Below are 18,385 nucleotides of genomic sequence, written 5' to 3'. Positions count from 1 at the left end.
AGGAAGCACCATTACAGAGCATTTCTTATGTAGTTTTTAATGCTTAAATTCAAAACTTCTTCAATAAGAGTTTTAAAATATTTAGTGAACAAAAAATATAGAACTGTATAATTTTTTTTACTCTGTCTGAAGTGCCCAAAGCAGCATTTGGAAAAATAGAACTAATAGGGTCTGAGTTCATAAGTCAATCATACTTGCTGAACACTTATTGAAGAAACCTGTAGTGCATTTTTTTTTAAGTTTTATTGAGCTATATTAATAACCCCCACAATTCACCTACTTAAAGAGTACAACTCACTGTTTTTTGGGTTTTTCATTTATTTTTTTAATTCCAGTATAATTAAAATACAGCGTCATATTAAAATGTTTTAGGTATACAATATAGTGATTCAGTGATACTATATGTTACTTAGTTGCTCATCACAGTTAGTGTACCCTTTTTTTTTTAAAGACATTTATTCAGCGTCATGATCAAACTATTACATTCAGCAATCAACAGCATGGGTGCAAAAAAAAAAAAAAAAATCTACATTAAAACCCTTCGTTGGAATGTTTTACACTTTCCACAGAATAGAAACTAAAATAACCTGTTACACAATTAGTCACAAATACAGTCCTCGAGTTTCTTGCCCATACACATGAGTATTGTCTAAAACATGTCTTCTTTGTAGCAGCTAGGTCCTGCCACCACTGTGCTTGGCTGAGTTCACAAATCTGTTGTAACCTGTAGCTTCCCTGTCACTTCTCTGGCTCTCCTCTCCTGTTAAGCCTTGTTTCCCGGCAGTAATTAAAACCTTCTGCCGCTGCCCTAGCTACTGCTGCTCCTGGAACCACCATAGCCACCTTGGTTTTGTGGTTTGGCCAAGTATTGGCGTCCACCACCATGGGGGCCAGAGCTTCTGCCTCTAAAATTTCCTCCTTTCATGGGTCCAAAATTTGAGGATTGATTGTTGTAATTGCCAGAATCATAGCTTCCACCACCTCCAAAGTTGCTCCCATCACTACGAAATCCACCATATCCACCACCACCTCGACTGCCACTAAAGCCACCTCGACCACTGAAGTTCCCTCCACAACCAAAGTTGTCATTCCCACCAAAACCACCTTCACGACCACCACCAAAGTTTCCAGAACAACTTCAACCTCTTTGGCTGGATGAAGCACTAGCCATCTCTTGCTTAGATAGGGCTTTCCTTACTTCACAGTTGTGGCCATTCACAGTATGGTATTTTTGAATGTCAGTCTCTTCTACAGAATCATGGTCATCAAATGTTGCAAAAGCAAAACCTCTGTTTTTGTCACTGCCTCGGTCAGCCATGATCTCGATCACTTCAGTTTTCCCTCTGTTCAAAATAATCTCTTAGATGGTGTTCTTCAATGTCTTCTTTAATGTACACCAACAAAAATCTTTTTCACAGTTAGTGGGCACCAGGTCTTTGAGAATCTTCTCTTGAGACAGCCCTCTTTGGTTCCACAACTCTTCCATCCACCTTGTGTGGCCTTGCATTCATGGCTGCATCCACCTCCTCCACAGTGGCATACGTGACAAACCCAAAGCCTCTGGATCTGGATCTCTGGTGTTTGGATCTCTCATTACCACACAGTCCGTAAGCGTTCACCATTGCTCAGAATGGCTCCTCAGACGCTCGTCGGTTGTTTCAAAGCTCAAACCTCCAATGAAGAGCTTCCGCAGCTGTTTAGGCTCTTTGGGAGCCTCTGACTTAGACATGATGGCAGTGGGAGGGGAGACTTTAGCGACGCTTACTCAGCGGCATCCACGGGCAGAAAGGCACAATTAGTGTACTCTTAATCTCCTTCAGCTGTTTCATCCATCCCCCCCCCCCCCCACCTCCCCTGTGGTAACCACCAGTTCTCTATATTTCAGAGTCTGTTTTTTGTCTCTTTTTTTCTGTTTTGTTCCTTGAATTCCACACACGAGTGAAATCATATGGTATTTATCTTTCTCTGACTTATTTCCCTTACCCTCTAAATCCATCCATGTTGTTGCAAATGGTAAGATTTCAGTCTTTTTATGGCTGAGTAATATTCCATTGTGTATATATACCATATTTTCTTTATCCATTCATTTATTGATGGATACTTGGGCTGTTTCCATCGTTTGGCTAATGTCAGTAATGCTGCAGTAAATACAAGGGTGCATATATCCTTTCAAATTAGTGTTTTCATATTTTTTGTGTAAATACCCACTAGTGGAATTACTGGATCATATGTTAATTCTATTTTTAATTTTTTAAGGACCCTCCATACTATTTTCCAGAGTGGCTGCATGAATTTACATTCCCACCAACAGTGCACAAGGCTCCCTTTTCTCCACATCCTTGCCAACACTTGTTATTTTTTGCCTTTTTAATACTAGCCCTCAGAATCATATGTGGTGATATCTCATTGTGGTTTTGATTTCCATTTCCCTGGTGGTTGGTGGTGTTGAGCATTTTTTCATGTGTCTGTACGTCTCTTCATGTCTTCTGCCCATTTTTTAGTTAGATTATTTGGGGTTTTTTGGTGTTGAATTGTGTGAATTTTGGGTTTTTTTGCATGAATTCTTTATATAATTTGTATGTTAACTCATCAGATATATCATTTACTAATATCTTCTTCCATTCAGTACGGCGTCTTTTTGTTTTGTTGATTGTTTCCTTTGCTGTGTGGAAGCTTTTTACTTTGCTGCAGTCCCAATTGTTTATTTTTGCTTTTGTTTTCCTTGCCTCAGGAGACATAATCTAGAAAAATGTTGCTATGGCCAGTGTCAGAGAAATTACCGCCTGTGCTCTTCTAGGCTTTTTCTGGTTCCAGGTCTTCATATTTAGGTCTTTAATCCATTTTGAGTTTATTTTTGTGTATGGTAAGAATGTGGTCCACTTTCATTCTTTTGCATGTAGCTGTCCAGTTTTCCCAACACCATTTACTGAAGAAACTTCCCATTGTATATTCTTGCGTCCTTTGTTATAGATTAATTGACCATGTAATCATGGGTCTATTTCTGGGCTCTCTCTTCTGTTCCATTGATCTTATGTCTATTTGTGTGCTAGTACCATACTGTTTTGATTACTATAGTATATCTTGAAATCTGGGATTGCAGTACCTCCAATTTTATTCTTTTTTAAGATTATGTAGCGCTTTTTTTTTTTTGATAGAGTATATGTACTTTATAAGGGATATTTATAAATTTTTTATGAATCGTTATTCTTGCATTTTCCCCTCTGTAAGTGCTAGCACATCAGACCCACCAACAGCCAATATTAAGCCAACTCCTGTTGTGTCTACTCCAAGTAAAGTGACAGCTGCAGCTATGGCTGGGAATAAGTCAACACCCAGGGCTAGTATACGCCCAATGGTCACACCCGCAACTGTTACAAATCCTACTACTACCCCAACAGCTACAGTGATGCCCACTACACAAGTAGAATCACAGGAAGGTAAGTAACAGATCTGATTGGACTGACTGCTTATTTAGATTTATTATGAGAAGATTACAGTAACTTCAAGGATAAATGAGGCTTCCACTAAAGCTAAAGTCAAACATACAGTAAAAGTGGGTAGTTAATATTTTCAAGGGTATGCCTCCTAGGATACTCGTTAATGCAGCGAATTTCCTCCCTCTTTCCATTCCCTTCCTTTCTGCTTTGTTTTGTTTTGAAGTTGAAGGAGGAGGAAAATAACACACCCATAAGTATATAGCATGTTTTTCTAAGGCCAACATTTTTACTTCTGGTGGCTAAGGAAGATGATATGAAATCCACCTTGGAAAACCATACTGAATCACTGGTTCAACCCTACACCACTTTTTCACTGAAACTGTCTTTTTCATTACTTTATCCACTTTGTTCCCCTGGGTAGCTTCTTATTACTGATGCTTAATAAAAATTTATAATTTGTCTTTGAGCTTCCTCGGTTCATTTATCTTACTTGGTTGTAATTTCAATAAAATCGTAGATAGAAAGAGTTTTAGGTATTTATTTAATTATGCCACCATACTACAGACTACCATAGCAGTCACATAGGCATCACAAAAAAATGCATAATACATTACATTTACCCATACTGTTTTTGCTTAGTGAGTGGTAAGAGATGTACACAAATAACTTTACAGAACATTACCAGTAGCACAGTAGGGAGGGAAAATCCAGCTTTGCTAAGAATAGAAGACTTAATATATTAAGTATTTGTAATTATTTTTCAGCTCTGCAGTCAGAAGGGCCTGTGGAACATGTTCCAGTTTTTGGAAGCACAAGTGGTTCTGTCCGTTCTACTAGTCCTAATATTCAGCCAACTATCCCTCAACCCATTTTAACTGTTCAGCAACAAACACAGGCTACAGCTTTTGTGCAGCCCACCCAACAGAGTCATCCTCAGATTGAGCCTGCAAATCAAGAGCTGTCCCCCAACATAGTAGAAGTTGTACAGAGTTCGCCAGTTGAGCGGCCTTCTACTTCCACGGCAGTATTTGGCACTGGTAAGCTTGATTTTATTGATTTATTTGTTTATATATTTTTAATTTTTTAATTTTTATTTTTTGGTATGCTTAATTTTAAAATGAAGTTAGAGTAGACCTGTGCATTTGTAGTTTCTTGGATATAAAATACACATCTTGAGTATTGTTTGTACATACTTGTTTTCTAACAGATGTTAGAAAGGACGAATGGATTCCTAACACTTGATTTCATGTTTACTACTAGATCACTCGTTTTTATCATTCAGAACTTTCTTCTTCTCCAGTTATTTTGACTGATTTTAAAAGTGATACAACCCCATAACATTATATGTAACTTAATACAGGTCTTGAGAAAAAAGACACGTAAGAGAAGACCATATAAGGATTTTCAAATCTAAACATACAGTATAAATTTTGTTACCATAGGAGTCCTGGGTTTTATAACTACAGAAGGCCTTGTGTAAACTTCTCAATTATATATCATTACACAGTTAATTGAATGCATTGCTGTAAAAGTTGATGGGGTTTATTAACCACAGGTGAGATCGATACCATAAGACCATTGATTTAGAGCATAGGTTGCCCATTGTTTATAGATATTAGCAGGAATAGATTATGTTGAACTGTTCAGTTAAGTGTTTCCTATGTCTTTCTTTAGTTAAATGACCAAAATATTTCAAAAATTAACTTTATCAAAAAAAATTAACTTTATCTCATTGAATTCATTATCATTCTCTGATTAAAGATTTAAATTATGTAATTTCAAAGTGTCAGCTACCCCAAGTTCTTCTTTGCCTAAACGGACACGTGAAGAGGAAGAGGATAGCACCATAGAAGCATCAGACCAAGTCTCTGATGACACAGTGGAAATGCCTCTTCCAAAGAAGTTGAAAAGTGTTACCCCTGTAGGAACTGAGGTAAGATAATCTTGCAATTACAACATGATTAGGTGAATGGACCTGTTGGGGCCAGAATCCATTGCCTAAAAAACTCTTTATTGAACTTACTACAAAGTTTCAACTGACAGCTCAGGTATTGTTGCTGTTGCCAACATTTTTTTCTAATTCTTAGTATATCTTTAATTGAATTATTTGTCATTTCAGTAAAAAACAGTTACGGAGCACCTGGGTGGCTCAGTCGGTTAAGCATCCAACTCTTGATTCAGCTCAGGTCATGATCTCAGGGTTGTGAGATCGAGCCCTGCTTTGGGCTCTGTGCTGAGCGCAGAATCTGCTGCTCTCCCTCTCCCTCTGTCCCTTCTCCCCGACCCCCGTCTCTCTCTCTTAAAAAAAAAAAACAAAAAACACAGTTATAAAAACTTAAGTTGTATTCCATTTCAAAGTCGGGTGTTTTTTTAATTCAAAGAATTAAGAGTTTAAGTTTCATGGACATTGTAAACTGTTGTCTGCCATCTTTTTCTTAGATTAACCAAAACTATATTCCTTTATTTTCTTTCATTGAAGCTAAAATTGTATTGAATTTTTACTCTGAAACATTAAGACTACTCAGTTAATTTAATTAACATGTATTAGTGTTTGTAAGTCTTATTTATACTGAAGAGGAATGTGATTATATCATAAATGTAAGAACATTTATATTGTACTGCTTCATAAAATTATAGATTTAAGCTTTATTTTATTTGAGAGAACTAGCTGAGCAGGTGATTCTTCCATCTAGTGAATTGATCTAGTTAACACACTTGTGTGTTATGATTCAGGAAGAAGTTATGGCGGAAGAAAGTACTGACGGAGAGGTAGAAACTCAAGTATACAACCAAGATTCTCAAGATTCCATTGGAGAAGTAAGTTTAAACATTTAAACTAGCAAATTGTTGCTTTTAATGAATGAAATTGGCTTTGACAAATTGAAACATTATTTGGACTTCTTTTTAACTTGATGCTTTTATATTTAATGAAATATTAGAATTACCATTGTAATTTCTGCTTTGCTTTACTCCTAATTAGTATACTGCCTTATAAATTTGTTAAAGAAATGTTTCTATGGGGTGCCTGGGTCACTCAGTTGGTTAGGCATCTGACTTTTTTTTTTTTAAGATTTTATTTATTTGCGAGAGAGAGAATGAGAGAGAGAGAGCATGAGAGGGAGGAGGGCCAGAGGGAGAAGCAGACTCCGAGCTGAGCAGGGAGCCCAATGTGGGACTTGATCCCGGGACTCCAGGATCATGACCTGAGCCAAAGGCAGTCGCTTAACCAACTGAGCCACCCAGGCGCCCCTGGCACTGACTCTTGATTTTGGCTCAGGGCATGATCCTCAGGGTCATGAGAATTGAGCCCTGCGTCAGACTCTGTGCTCAGCATGGAGTCGGCTTGTCCCTCTCCCTGTGTCTCACCCCCCCCACCCACGCATGCATGTGCACACACAGCCTCTCTCTAGTAAATAAATAAACAGAATCTTAAAAAAAAAAAAAATTTTTTTTTTGTTCATACTTAGCACAGATTCTTGCAAGCGAAAGTTGTCATGAGTAAAGATTATCCACTTTATTATTTGGAAGTATGAGTGCTGGCTGAATCTTGAGTTAATCCATAGTGCCCCTTTGGTGGTCCTCTGGTTCTCTCCCCTCTCTTGCTTCTCTTATTGAATTAAAATAACCTATGAAAGGAAATGCATTTGTGTATTTTTTTCATTTTCTGAACTCTAAGTGAGGCTTCTCCAGAGGCAGCCTCACTAGGGGAAATGTGTAGACTGTGAAGCTACAAACCATTAGGTTCCATTCCTGACTATACCACTTAGAAGCTATGTGACTGTGGAAAGTCATTGATTCTCTCTAAGCCTTGGTCTTCTCATCTGTTGGAATAATATAACATGATTTTTAGTATTGTACCTAAAATAGTACCTGCCACACATTAGGTGCTCAAAATATTATTTACTTTTCTTCCATCTGCTCTGCCACACTAATTGAGAATTCATAATATGTAATAATTAATAGTTTACTGCTAATAAACACAGTTCATTACTATGTATGTCAAGTGTTCTAAGAAGTTAGCATTTATTAACGAACTTAATCCTTAACGGCCCTATTGTATGGGTGAAGAAACTGATAGATAAAGTAGCATACCCAAGTTTTTTTGTTGTTTTTTTTTGTTTTTTTTTTAATTTATTTGACAGAGAGAGAGGGAACACAAGGAGGGGGAGTAGGAGAGGGAGAAGCAGGCTTCTAGCCGAGCAGGGAGCCCGATGCGGGGCTCGATCCCAGGACGCTGGGATCATGACCTGAGCTGAAGGCAGAAGCTTAACCATCTGAGCCACCCAGGCGCCCCGCATACCCAAGTTCTGATAGCGTCGGAGCTGGGGCTTGAACTCAGGCTGTCTAGTTTCCAGTTATACTCTTTAGCTTGAAAGAGTTTTTGTCTGAATAAATTTCCAGGATCATTTATTCTAAAATTATCCATACAAAATTAAGGAATTATCTCAAGCTAATTAAAAGCAACCATAGATTGCAAGTGAATTTTGGTTTCTTAGCTGCATTAATTTTTAATTTTCCCTATTTTCCTCAACTAAGAACAGAAAATTAAACCTTAAAGATGAATGTATAGTACTCTAAATGACCTCTGTTTCATGTATCTTTCAGTGTCATATCTGAAGAGCGTAGTAACAGTTTTGAAACAATATGTGAATTTCTAAATTATTGCCAGACTTGGTTAACTTATACTAAAATCTTCTGTGCAACTTTTTCTTGAGATTGGCAAAACTATGACTCAGAAGTACCATTTGGTTTCCATTCCACTTTGAGCACTATCTACTGACTGTGTAACAGTTCATTTTTCTGATTTTCTGACAATGAAGCAGATGTTCTTTTTAAGTGTTTGCTTTTCTTGAAATAAGCATATCACTTGGAAGCCTATTTTTACTTATATCATGAACTACTCATTTTTTTTCCATTACAGCAAATATAATCTTTATGAATGAGTTCACAAGACATTGTTTCAGGCTTATATAAAAAATAGATTGCCACGTGCTTAATTAAAAAGTAGACATTTAATTTTCTTAGAGTAAGTAACAAAAATAAAGTTTTAAATTAGTTTACTTCGGTAGCTAACAAGATGGAATTGTGAGGATGAATTAAGCAAAGAATTATTTTCGTTTCTTGATGTCTTCAGTGTGGTTTGAAGGCTTAGAATAGTGAGTTTTTAGGAGGAGAAGTGCCTTTGTAAAATGACAATAATAGCTTATTTTGTTTAGGGTGTTTCCTAGACTTTCTGGTTTGGGGAGTAAACTTTTTTAATAATAATATCATTAACATTATAATAATAATACTCTTTTTTCTGATTTTGGTTTACAACTGCACTGTTAACCACATTGGCTGTTGAACACTTCAAATATAGCTAGTCTGAATTGAGATAGGCTGTGAGTATAAAATATACATTGGGCTTTAAAGACTTATTACAAATTTTATTTTATTTTATTTTATTTATTTTTGTTTTGTTTTGTTTAAGATTTTATTTATTTATTTGACAGAGACAGAGTTAGCGAGAGCAGGAACACAAGCAGCGGGAGTGGGAGAGGGAGAGCAGGCTTCCCGCCGAGCAGGGAGCCTGATGCGGGGCTTGATCCCAGGACCCTGGGATCATGACCTGAGCCGAAGGCAGATACTTAACGACTGAGCCACTCAGGCGCCCTTATTACAAATTTTAATAAGTAGAATATCTGATTGGTAATTCTTAGTTTGATAACTTATTGAAATATTTTGTATATATTAATATCATTAAGCTAATTTCACTTGTTTCCTTTTTTTAATTTTAAATGACTACTAGAAAATTTAAAATCATGTATGTGACTGACATTGTGGATAACAATATGTTTCTGTTGAACAACACTGATCTACACTATCACACTGGTAGTTTTGAATATACATATCTGTATATGTGCATTTTTTTCTTTTTTTTTTTTTAAGATTTTATTTATTTATTTGACAGAGACAGAGATAGCGAGAGCAGGAACACAAGCAGTGGGAGTGGGAGAGGGAGAAGCAGGCTTCCCACTGAGCAGGGAGCCCGATGTGGGGCTCGATCCCAGGACCCTGGGATCATGACCCGAGCCGAAGGCAGACACTTAACGACTGAGCCACCCAGGCGCCCCGCATTTTTTTCTTTTTTAGTGGAGTATTAGCCAATGAGGTTTTTAATAATTCTTCTATAGGAAGACAGTAAAGAAACCCAATGATATATTTTCTTTAGCATGTGCTTCAAATTAATTCTGCTCTTTTTTTTTAAGATCTTTATTTATTTGTTTTTAGAAAGAGCATGTGAGTGAGGGGAGGGGCAGAGGGAGAGGGGGAAGGAATCTCAGGCTGACTCTATGCTGAGTGTGGAGCCCAAGGTGGGTCTTGATGCCGGGCCCTGAGATCATGACCTGAGCCGAAATCAAGAGTTGGACGCTTAACCAACTGAGCCACCCAGGTGCCTCAAATTAATTCTTTTATTCTTTTTGTTTAATTTTTTTAAAAAGATTTTATTTACTTCAGAGAGAGAGCATGAGTAGGGGGAGGGGCGGAGAGAGAGAAGCAGACCCCCTCTGAGCAGGAGCCCGACGTGAGGCTCGATCCCAGGGCCCCAGGACCATGACTTGAGCCAAAGACACTCAATCGACCGAGCTACCCAGGCACCCTAATTGTTTTTAAAAACCATATTTTAAAAATAAAATGCTACTAGTCCACGAGTATTTTTTTTATTAGATATACAGTATCTTACTGATAGTTTTAGGTATATTTGACTTTCTAAATTTTTAAGTTTTCATTTTTTTACTCTTAAAGGGAGTTACCCAGGGAGATTATACTCCAATGGAAGACAGTGAAGAAACCTCTCAGTCTCTACAAATAGATCTTGGACCCCTTCAGTCAGATCAGCAAACAACAACTTCATCCCAAGATGGTCAGGGCAAAGGAGATGATGTCATTGTGATTGACAGTGATGATGAAGAAGAGGATGATGATGAAAATGATGGAGAACATGAGGTAAATCATCCATTGTTTTAAACTGCTGGATGAAATGCTCAAATCCTTACGACTGCTAATTCATCAACCAGTAACATCTGCTTCCCTGTCAGTTTAAATAGATTATTTTGCTTTTTTTATCTGAATAGTTCTGAAATTAACGTTTTATAATGAAATTGAGCATAGAACAAGTAATGAAAAAAATCCATCTATTTTTATTGCTAAGCCCTTTAGGATTTGCTAAATTTGTTAATTAAACTTAATTTTAAGTCTTATTGATAAGAGACTGGATTTAATTACAAGCTCTGTCATTTCTGGAGATAAGAAGAAAGGAGGGTATTTTTTTTTTTCTTGTATAGTCCCATGATTTTTTTCAAAAATAGTGGAGGTTTTTTGCTAATTGAAGCATATTTTAAGTGAAACTATATTTTATTTTGGGAATTAATCCTATATTGACAACCACTCATTTTAGATCCTTTCATTAATCAATGTTTTTTAAAAGCTCATAGTGTAGTATAATCTCATGATTTGTTTTCTTCAATGCCACCCTTTAAATTTAGAAATAAAGTGGCATCTGACACTTTATGGACATCTAGGAGCTTTGATCTTTGAACTGATCTCATATGAACAGTTAGAATACAGAACTGATGATTGTTTACTCATTCCAGTAAGCCTCACAATTTTGATACTTGCTGCCACTGAACTAATTCCATACAACTCTCGGGACAGCTCCTATGTCCTGATCAGTGGTGTGTCACTGAAATGTTTAAACATGCTATCAAGAAGTGCAGACTATGTGTGCTACACCTTAGATCTTTGTTTTCACTTGGGCATTTGTCTACCAGGATTATGAGGAAGATGAGGAAGATGATGATGATGATGAAGATGACACAGGGATGGGAGATGAGGGTGATGACAGTAACGAAGGCACTGGTAGTGCAGATGGCAATGATGGTTATGAAGCTGATGATGCTGAGGTAACTGGCTAGAATTTTGACCATCCACTTTCTTCAAGAACTTGCTAGAAAACATACTGTTTTCCAAGGATATTCACAGGCCTGTATTCTCAGAATACTAAAACTTTTTATACCATTGGGATTTTTTGTTTGTTGTTACGGTGGTTTAGTTTGGTTATTATGTTTTAAGATAATTGTTTGGTTTATTTGCTCTTAGTCATCATATTTTGTTTATAGGGTGGTGATGGGACTGATCCAGGTACAGAAACAGAAGAAAGTATGGGTGGAGGTGAAAGTAATCAGAGAGCTGCTGATTCTCAAAACAGTGGTGAGACCTTCCTTCGTCTCTTTTTAGTTGAATACTTTTGGTAATATCTTCTAAACTAGGATTGCATTTAATTATCATGTAGGAAATAAAACTTTAGTAAATTGGCAAGCAGGAGATTGGCTTCTTTCTAGCTTTGTTACTATTCTCTTATAAAGTCTACTATATTTATCACTCTAAAGTCATACTGTATTTTCAAATACACCAGGCTTCTTTAAGATTCCAGCGTTCTGAAATCTGTAAAGTATTACAAATACAATGTGTTGCTGCTATTTTAAATCAGGGACCTCTTACAGCAGTATTAGCAGTTCACAGCCAGAAGAGGTTGTCTAAATCAAGCCCCACATTTGAAGGTTTTGTGGGTATTGGAGCTTTACTGGTTGGCTGGTTTTCCATTGAATAAAAGATATTTTGGTCATTGTGGCATACTTTTTGTTAAATATTTGAAAAGATGAGTCCACACCTCACAAGGGAGGTATTAAAGGATTATGGAAATCATAGAAAATTATTTTAGAATCCTTTTTAAATGTGTTTTAAGGAATTGGTGATCATCTGGTATATTATTCTGATTTTACAGATAATACTGAGCTAAAATCGTAAATGGTAATATAGTAAAACCTTATATATGTAGACTATTGGGAAAACAGTGTGTCTTAAGTTTCCATATAAGCCTGTGTATTTAAAAGTGCAAGATATATCCTCATTTGAATTAAGATAAAGCAAGGGCATAAGCAACTTTTCAACTTACAAATTTTTTTTATAAGCAATATGAATTTATTTTTTTGGAAACAAAACCCCCCAAATAATTCCTGAACCCAAAAGGTACATAAAAATGGCCAAAAATATTTTAAAATAATAGATTTGAAGATCATTTGTAGCTTTTTCCTCATAACATGAATGCTTTCAGCAGGACAGTAAATTATAAACCATATCAAATCATGTTAAGGCAGATGATCAATCTGGTTGCATTTGTACTACTCCTGGGGAAGTAATCGTGTTGGAGCTGTTCCTCCCAGCTATTTGGTCAGTTCGTCCAGGAAAGGGGAGTCCTGGAGTCAGCATGTGGGGAGCTGGGCCTTGCTTGTCTTGTCACTGCTTGTTCTGCTGGCCCTCTGTGACAGAAGCAGACACAGAACCCTGGTGCTTGTTGACATCACTGATGCACACCCACTGCCCATCAACGGACTTCTTCACAGGTCACCTTACTGTCTCCGCCAGAGACAGCCAGGATGTTGGCTGTGATGGACCAGCTCACATGCCACACAACATCATTGAACTTGTGCAATAGTTTGGGTGACCACGTATTGCCTGAGGTGTCATCACAAGTCCAGATGAATACACCACCACCTTGGGAGCAACTGGCGATGGTGTTGGTGGGCAGGCCAGTGGAGGGGGCCCAGGCCACATCTTGAACCCAGTCACTGTGTGCTTCTAGCTTCTGTTCCTCCTTCCACTGGTCATCCTCCTCTTCCTCCCACAGTTTGATGAGGTTGTCACAGCCGCCCGATGCAAACTTCTTGATGTAGTTGGGCTTCTGCCCGGATGGCTGATCTGTGAGGCTTCCAGGTACAACAGCAGGGGCCCAGCTGATGGCATTGCAGCCAATAGTGTGAGCATTGTTGATCTTCTTCACTTCCCATTGGCCCTCTCCAGTGTATGTCAGCAGGGAGATGGCCCCATCTGAGCTCCCACAGGCCAGTATTAGGCCATAGTCATGGGGGGCCCAGCACACAGAGTTTACTGAGGAGTTGTGTCCTTGTGCTCGTGCATCTTCTCCCAGTTGCCATTCTCCTTCCAGATAATGACTTTCCAGTCATAGGAGCAGGATGCCAGGATGTTGCCATACATGGGGTGGGCCCAGGCCACTTGCTACACAGGACCCTCATGACCCCTGAGGTCAGCAATGAGGATCTGTCCTCCATTTCGCACATCAAAGATTTTGACAGACCTGTCTGATGAGCAGGTTGCTAGGCGGGTGCCATAGTAATCCATCTGGGCATTGTGAATCATGTCCTCATGGGAGGTGTCCACAGGTCCCCCCAGCTCACTGACACCATGGCTGCAATGGCAGCAGCTCCCGGTCCCGGACGTGGCAGCTCCAGCGGCGCCCCCCTAAACTTTTAAATTTTTTAAGAAAAAGAAATAATCCATATACTAAAAAATAGTACTACTTTCTAAGGGACATAAGGAGAGAAATTAATGATACTTTGGTCCATAATTTACATTTTATAAAACATTTTGTAGATTTAAGAAACATCTTGTGTGTGTCATATAGTTGGGATACAGGAGGAAGTATTTTTTGCCTTTTTAGGGCTAATTTTTATAGCCATTTTTCCCAGATACAAAGCATACAATAGATGCTCATTGGAGACTTTGTTTTTTACAGTCAAGCAAAAATAGGCCTAGTGATCTGGATAAAATTAAGTTAGCGGATGGATTTGGTATATTGCCAGAAAATTACGAAAAGAATGCTTTTCCTGAGCAACTGTGCTTGTATTAAATTACAGTTGACCCTTGAGCAGTGCCAGGGTTAGGGATGTCAAACCCCCTGCATAGTAAAAAATTAACATACAACTTTTGACTTCCCAAAAACTTGACTACTAATAGCCGACTATCGACCCAGAAGCCTTACTGATACCATAAAACAGTCGATTAACATGTTTTTGTACTGTATTGTACTGTGATTTTACAATAAAGTAAGCTAGAGGAAAGAAAATATTAAGACAATCATAAGGAGGAGAAAACACATTTATAGTGCTGCACTGTAAAAAATCTCCTGAAAGTGAACCTGTGCTGTTCAAAGCTTACAATAAGCTTGTCAGTTTAGGTACCAGTTAATATCTAATCTGAGAGGGGGTGCCTGGCTGGCTTAGTCAGTAGAGCATGTGACTCTTGATCTCAAAGTCATGAATTTGAGCCCTGTGTTGGCCGTAGAGATTGTGTAAAAAAAAAAAAGAAAAAAAAAAAAGGTCATAGCTATTAAATGTTATAGCTAGAATCCGATTCCAGAACTCAGACTTTTTTTTTCCCCAGACCTCAGACTTGTAAAACCACTAAATTCTGATAGCCTACTTTCACAGTGAGAGACCGCTTCTCTTGTTTCTACCATATATGTAGAAGACCTAGACAGGTGAAGAACCATTGAAATTCAAAGTTTAAGAAATCCGAAATAACAAAAGTATCTTTTAGTTGGTTCCATTAACCAACCTAAGAAACAGACTCAAACAGGTTAGGGGACTTGCTGTAGGCCACACAGCTGATAATTGCACTCCCATTCTCCACACCTCACTTCTTTCCTTCTGAAAGTATTGGTGAGGTGAACGTTCCTAGTGGTGAGATTTATACCTCTAGGGAATTGTCCCAGTTATTCTGTGGTAAATTTAAAAGTTAAAAATAAGCTTCTCTCTTCCTATAGGTGAAGGTAATACAGCTACTGCAGAGTCCTCTTTCTCCCAGGACATTTCTAGAGAACAGCAGCCATCATCAGCATCTGAAAGACAGACTCCTCGAGCACCTCAGTCTCCAAGACGCCCCCCACACCCTCTTCCCCCACGACTGACCATTCATGCTCCACCTCAAGAATTGGGACCACCTGTTCAGGTAGTAAAAGTACTGGTCAGTCTGAAAACTCTTGGCTTTATCTCTCCTTCTTTCCATTAGATACTACTTTTTCCAGAAATTAAGTGAACTTTTTAATGTTTTAGCATATTTTTATAAAGTTTTTTGAACTGAAATGAATCTCTTCTTTTTTTTCCTTGAAATATGGCAGTAGTTTACTTCATAAATAAAGTGAACTTTGGAAGGGCAAGGCTTACTAAAAGTTGTGTATAAATTGAAATGGTTACAATTCTAGCAAATAAAGAACACTTTTTCTACAGATTTTAAAAAAAAGCATCTTGGATTTTAATTAAAGTAAATTTTATTTTAGCAGCTAACCACCACCACCATGTATTTTGAATGTTTCTTTCTCTAAGGTGCACGTGTGTGTTGTTGTTGTTTTTTTTTTCCAAAAAGAAATTTGTTTAAGAGACTTTTTTTTCAATAATACATCTTAATTTCCACTTTTATAATTAATGAAAGGATGCATGACCCTTAACATGTAGCACTCTTTGTAATAGAGTTGGACATCTCTTAATCAGAAACTCTTGCAGAGCAGGAAAACTACAAAGCTCTTAGTAATCTAGCTTGAGTCTTACCCTGTAACAAAGTCTATTGAAAACTGCCAAGTGAGATTCTACTAAAATACTACAGATGAAAATAACCTCATTCTATAAAAATATAAAGTCTTAATGGATTGTGTGTGGATCCTGCAAAATACATCAAATCTACCAATTTAGAATTTTCTAAATTGGGAAACAGCTTATATGAAGACAGTATTGCTGTTTGAACTCCGAAAGAGAATTAAGCTTTAAGATCTGAAGTCATGCTTACTAATGTTTTAGATTAAGGAAATAGAAACTAGATTAGTTACATACAAATAAAATAGGATCAGAGATTGGTTTTAAATATTGGTTAATATTTTGTCTATTGGTTAATAAAATATTTGCTGGTTAATATAATCTGTACAATTAAAAATTTATCACTATTTAAAACGGAATTCTTTAGTGCAAATATTGGCAAATTTTCCTGAGAAGATATCCTGATGGTTGTATTATCTGCTAACATTTCAGTTACCTTGTTACCATTGTAATAAGCTATATCTGTTGGTACTTAGTTCTTGTTTGATTGCCTGATTCCTGAAAACAAGTAATTCCTTTCTTGACACAGAGAATTCAGATGACTCGGAGGCAGTCTGTTGGACGGGGGCTTCAGTTGACTCCAGGAATCGGTGGCATGGTAACTATCTACCCATTATGTAGAAGTGACTCATTTGTTCAGCAACTATGTATATAGTCCATATGTATGTTTCTGTCATACCTGTTTATTCCCCATTTTCTGTCTTGGTTTTAGCAGCAGCATTTTTTTGATGATGAAGACAGAACAGTTCCAAGTACTCCAACTCTTGTGGTGCCACATCGTACTGATGGATTTGCTGAAGCAATTCAGTAAGTTAATGAAAGAGAAGCGTATTTTGTGACTAATCATTTTCTTCCTCTTTCCCTGTCAGTTTGTTTACATTTGTGGATTCATTACTTGTTGAGTCCTCTATTGTGTACTAAGCACTTGTGATAGGAGGGTTGAGGATATAGTTTGGGGAAAATTATATAAAGGTGAATGAAGGGGGTGGCGCCTGGGTGGCTTAGTGGGTTAAGTGTCCAACTCTTGTTGGTTACGATCTCAGGGTCGTGAGATCGAGCCCCGTGTCAGGCTCCAAGCTTAGCATGGAGCCTCCTTAAGATTCTCTCTCCCTCTCCTTCTGCCCCTTCACCTTTCCTGCCTCCCCGCCAACTCACACACTGTGCACTCTTTCTCTCTCTTAAAAAAAAGGTCAATGAAATATAGTTGCTTCCATCAGGAATTTGAGATCTAAAGGCAGAATAATGATGGTTAAGAACACAGACTGGGTGGCTTTGTCAGTTGAGTGTCTGCCTTCAGCTCAGGTCGAGCCCTGCATTGGGCTCCCTGGCTAGTCTGCTTCTCCCTCTGCCCCTCCCCCCCATGCTTGCCCTCTCTCTCTCTCTCTCAAATAAATAATCTTTAAAAAGAAAGAAATACAAAGACTTCAGAGTCAGAATGCCCAGGTTTGAAACCTAGCTGTACTGCTTACTAGTTTATCAGGTTTTTTAGGTTCTCTATTCCTGAGTATCCTCATTTTACTAATGGGAATAATAATACAGTAATTCCTGCCATACAAGTTGTGAGAATTAAGTGAACTGAATTTATGCTAACGTGTTTAGAATATTACCTGGCACATAGTAAATGCCTTGCAGATGTTAATGAAGGTGTTTGTAATGACAGTGATTGTGATGGGATGGTATTATTTCGAAAGCCAAGTATATGAGGAACTAATTGTCACCTAAACAATCTAGAAGAATAAAAGCATAAGCAGTAGGCTTAATACAAAGAAGTGATTTATTCCAGCAATTAGGGGGAAAGAATCTGAGACAACTTAATGGGGACAACATTGAACTGAGTCTTGGAAAAGAACACCTACACTTTACATTTCCATGAATCAGTTTATTTCATCTTTATAGCTATGAGAGAAGATACCATTATTGTTCCTATTTTACAGATAAGGAAGCACAGAGATGTTAACGTATTTGTCAAACATCAGACAGCCAAAAAGTGGCAGTTTTTGGTTTCAGAACAGTCAGTCTGGCTCTAGAACCTATGTTAACTTGTGCTATACCACTACTCTTAAAGGATAAAAAAGTACTTCCGTGAAGTACACATTTAATTGTGGCTGAAGTATTAGCTGCATGGCAGGATGTAATTGAATATCAGAATGAAAAAGTTTCCACAAACTTGGAAAAAGATTGATTGTTCTGTAGTATATGGTAACATATAGCCAGCCATCAAAACCTTTTTTTTTTTTAAGATTATTTATTGATTAATTGATTTGAGAGAGAACACTTGCATGTGCGCACGCAGAAGCAGGGGGAGCAGGGAAAGGTCAGAGGGGAAGGGAGAGGAACAAGCAGGCTCCACGCTGAGAACAGAGCCTGAGGCGAAGCTCGATCCCACGACCCTGAGGTCACGACCTGAGCCAAAACCAAGAGGCTGACACTCAACTGACTGAGCCACCCAGGCGCCCCTATCAA

At 37.9% G+C, this 18,385-nt stretch overlaps 1 protein-coding gene and 2 pseudogenes across 5 annotated transcripts in view; 1 reads left to right on the top strand and 2 right to left on the bottom strand.

Annotated features, from left to right (window-relative positions):
- TPR (translocated promoter region, nuclear basket protein) overlaps nt 1-18,385 on the top strand; it is a 78,568-nt gene that overhangs the window by 41,391 nt on the left and 18,792 nt on the right. For 3 of the 5 annotated variants that reach the window (XM_064594233.1, XM_045877349.3, XM_045877350.3), the window contains exons 36-45: nt 3,229-3,437; nt 4,202-4,474; nt 5,222-5,370; nt 6,171-6,254; nt 10,224-10,424; nt 11,249-11,380; nt 11,597-11,687; nt 15,100-15,284; nt 16,452-16,520; nt 16,635-16,729. In XM_064594233.1, the coding sequence (XP_064450303.1) occupies nt 3,229-3,437; nt 4,202-4,474; nt 5,222-5,370; nt 6,171-6,254; nt 10,224-10,424; nt 11,249-11,380; nt 11,597-11,687; nt 15,100-15,284; nt 16,452-16,520; nt 16,635-16,729 (1,488 nt within the window). The remainder of the gene's footprint in view (nt 1-3,228; nt 3,438-4,201; nt 4,475-5,221; nt 5,371-6,170; nt 6,255-10,223; nt 10,425-11,248; nt 11,381-11,596; nt 11,688-15,099; nt 15,285-16,451; nt 16,521-16,634; nt 16,730-18,385) is intronic. The other 2 variants (XM_045877347.3, XM_045877346.3) reach the window with 1 other exon arrangement.
- LOC135364729 (heterogeneous nuclear ribonucleoprotein A1-like 3) lies at nt 639-1,729 on the bottom strand (annotated as a pseudogene).
- LOC135364730 (protein SEC13 homolog) lies at nt 12,448-13,850 on the bottom strand (annotated as a pseudogene).

This window comes from Mirounga angustirostris, unplaced genomic scaffold (assembly GCF_029215605.1).
Source record: "Mirounga angustirostris isolate CCGP_5_RB_7025 unplaced genomic scaffold, mMirAng1.0.hap1 SCAF_6, whole genome shotgun sequence".
NCBI lineage: Eukaryota > Metazoa > Chordata > Mammalia > Carnivora > Phocidae > Mirounga > Mirounga angustirostris.
The sequence above is the reverse complement of the archived record's forward strand: the minus strand, read 5'-3'. Positions and strand labels throughout refer to the sequence as shown.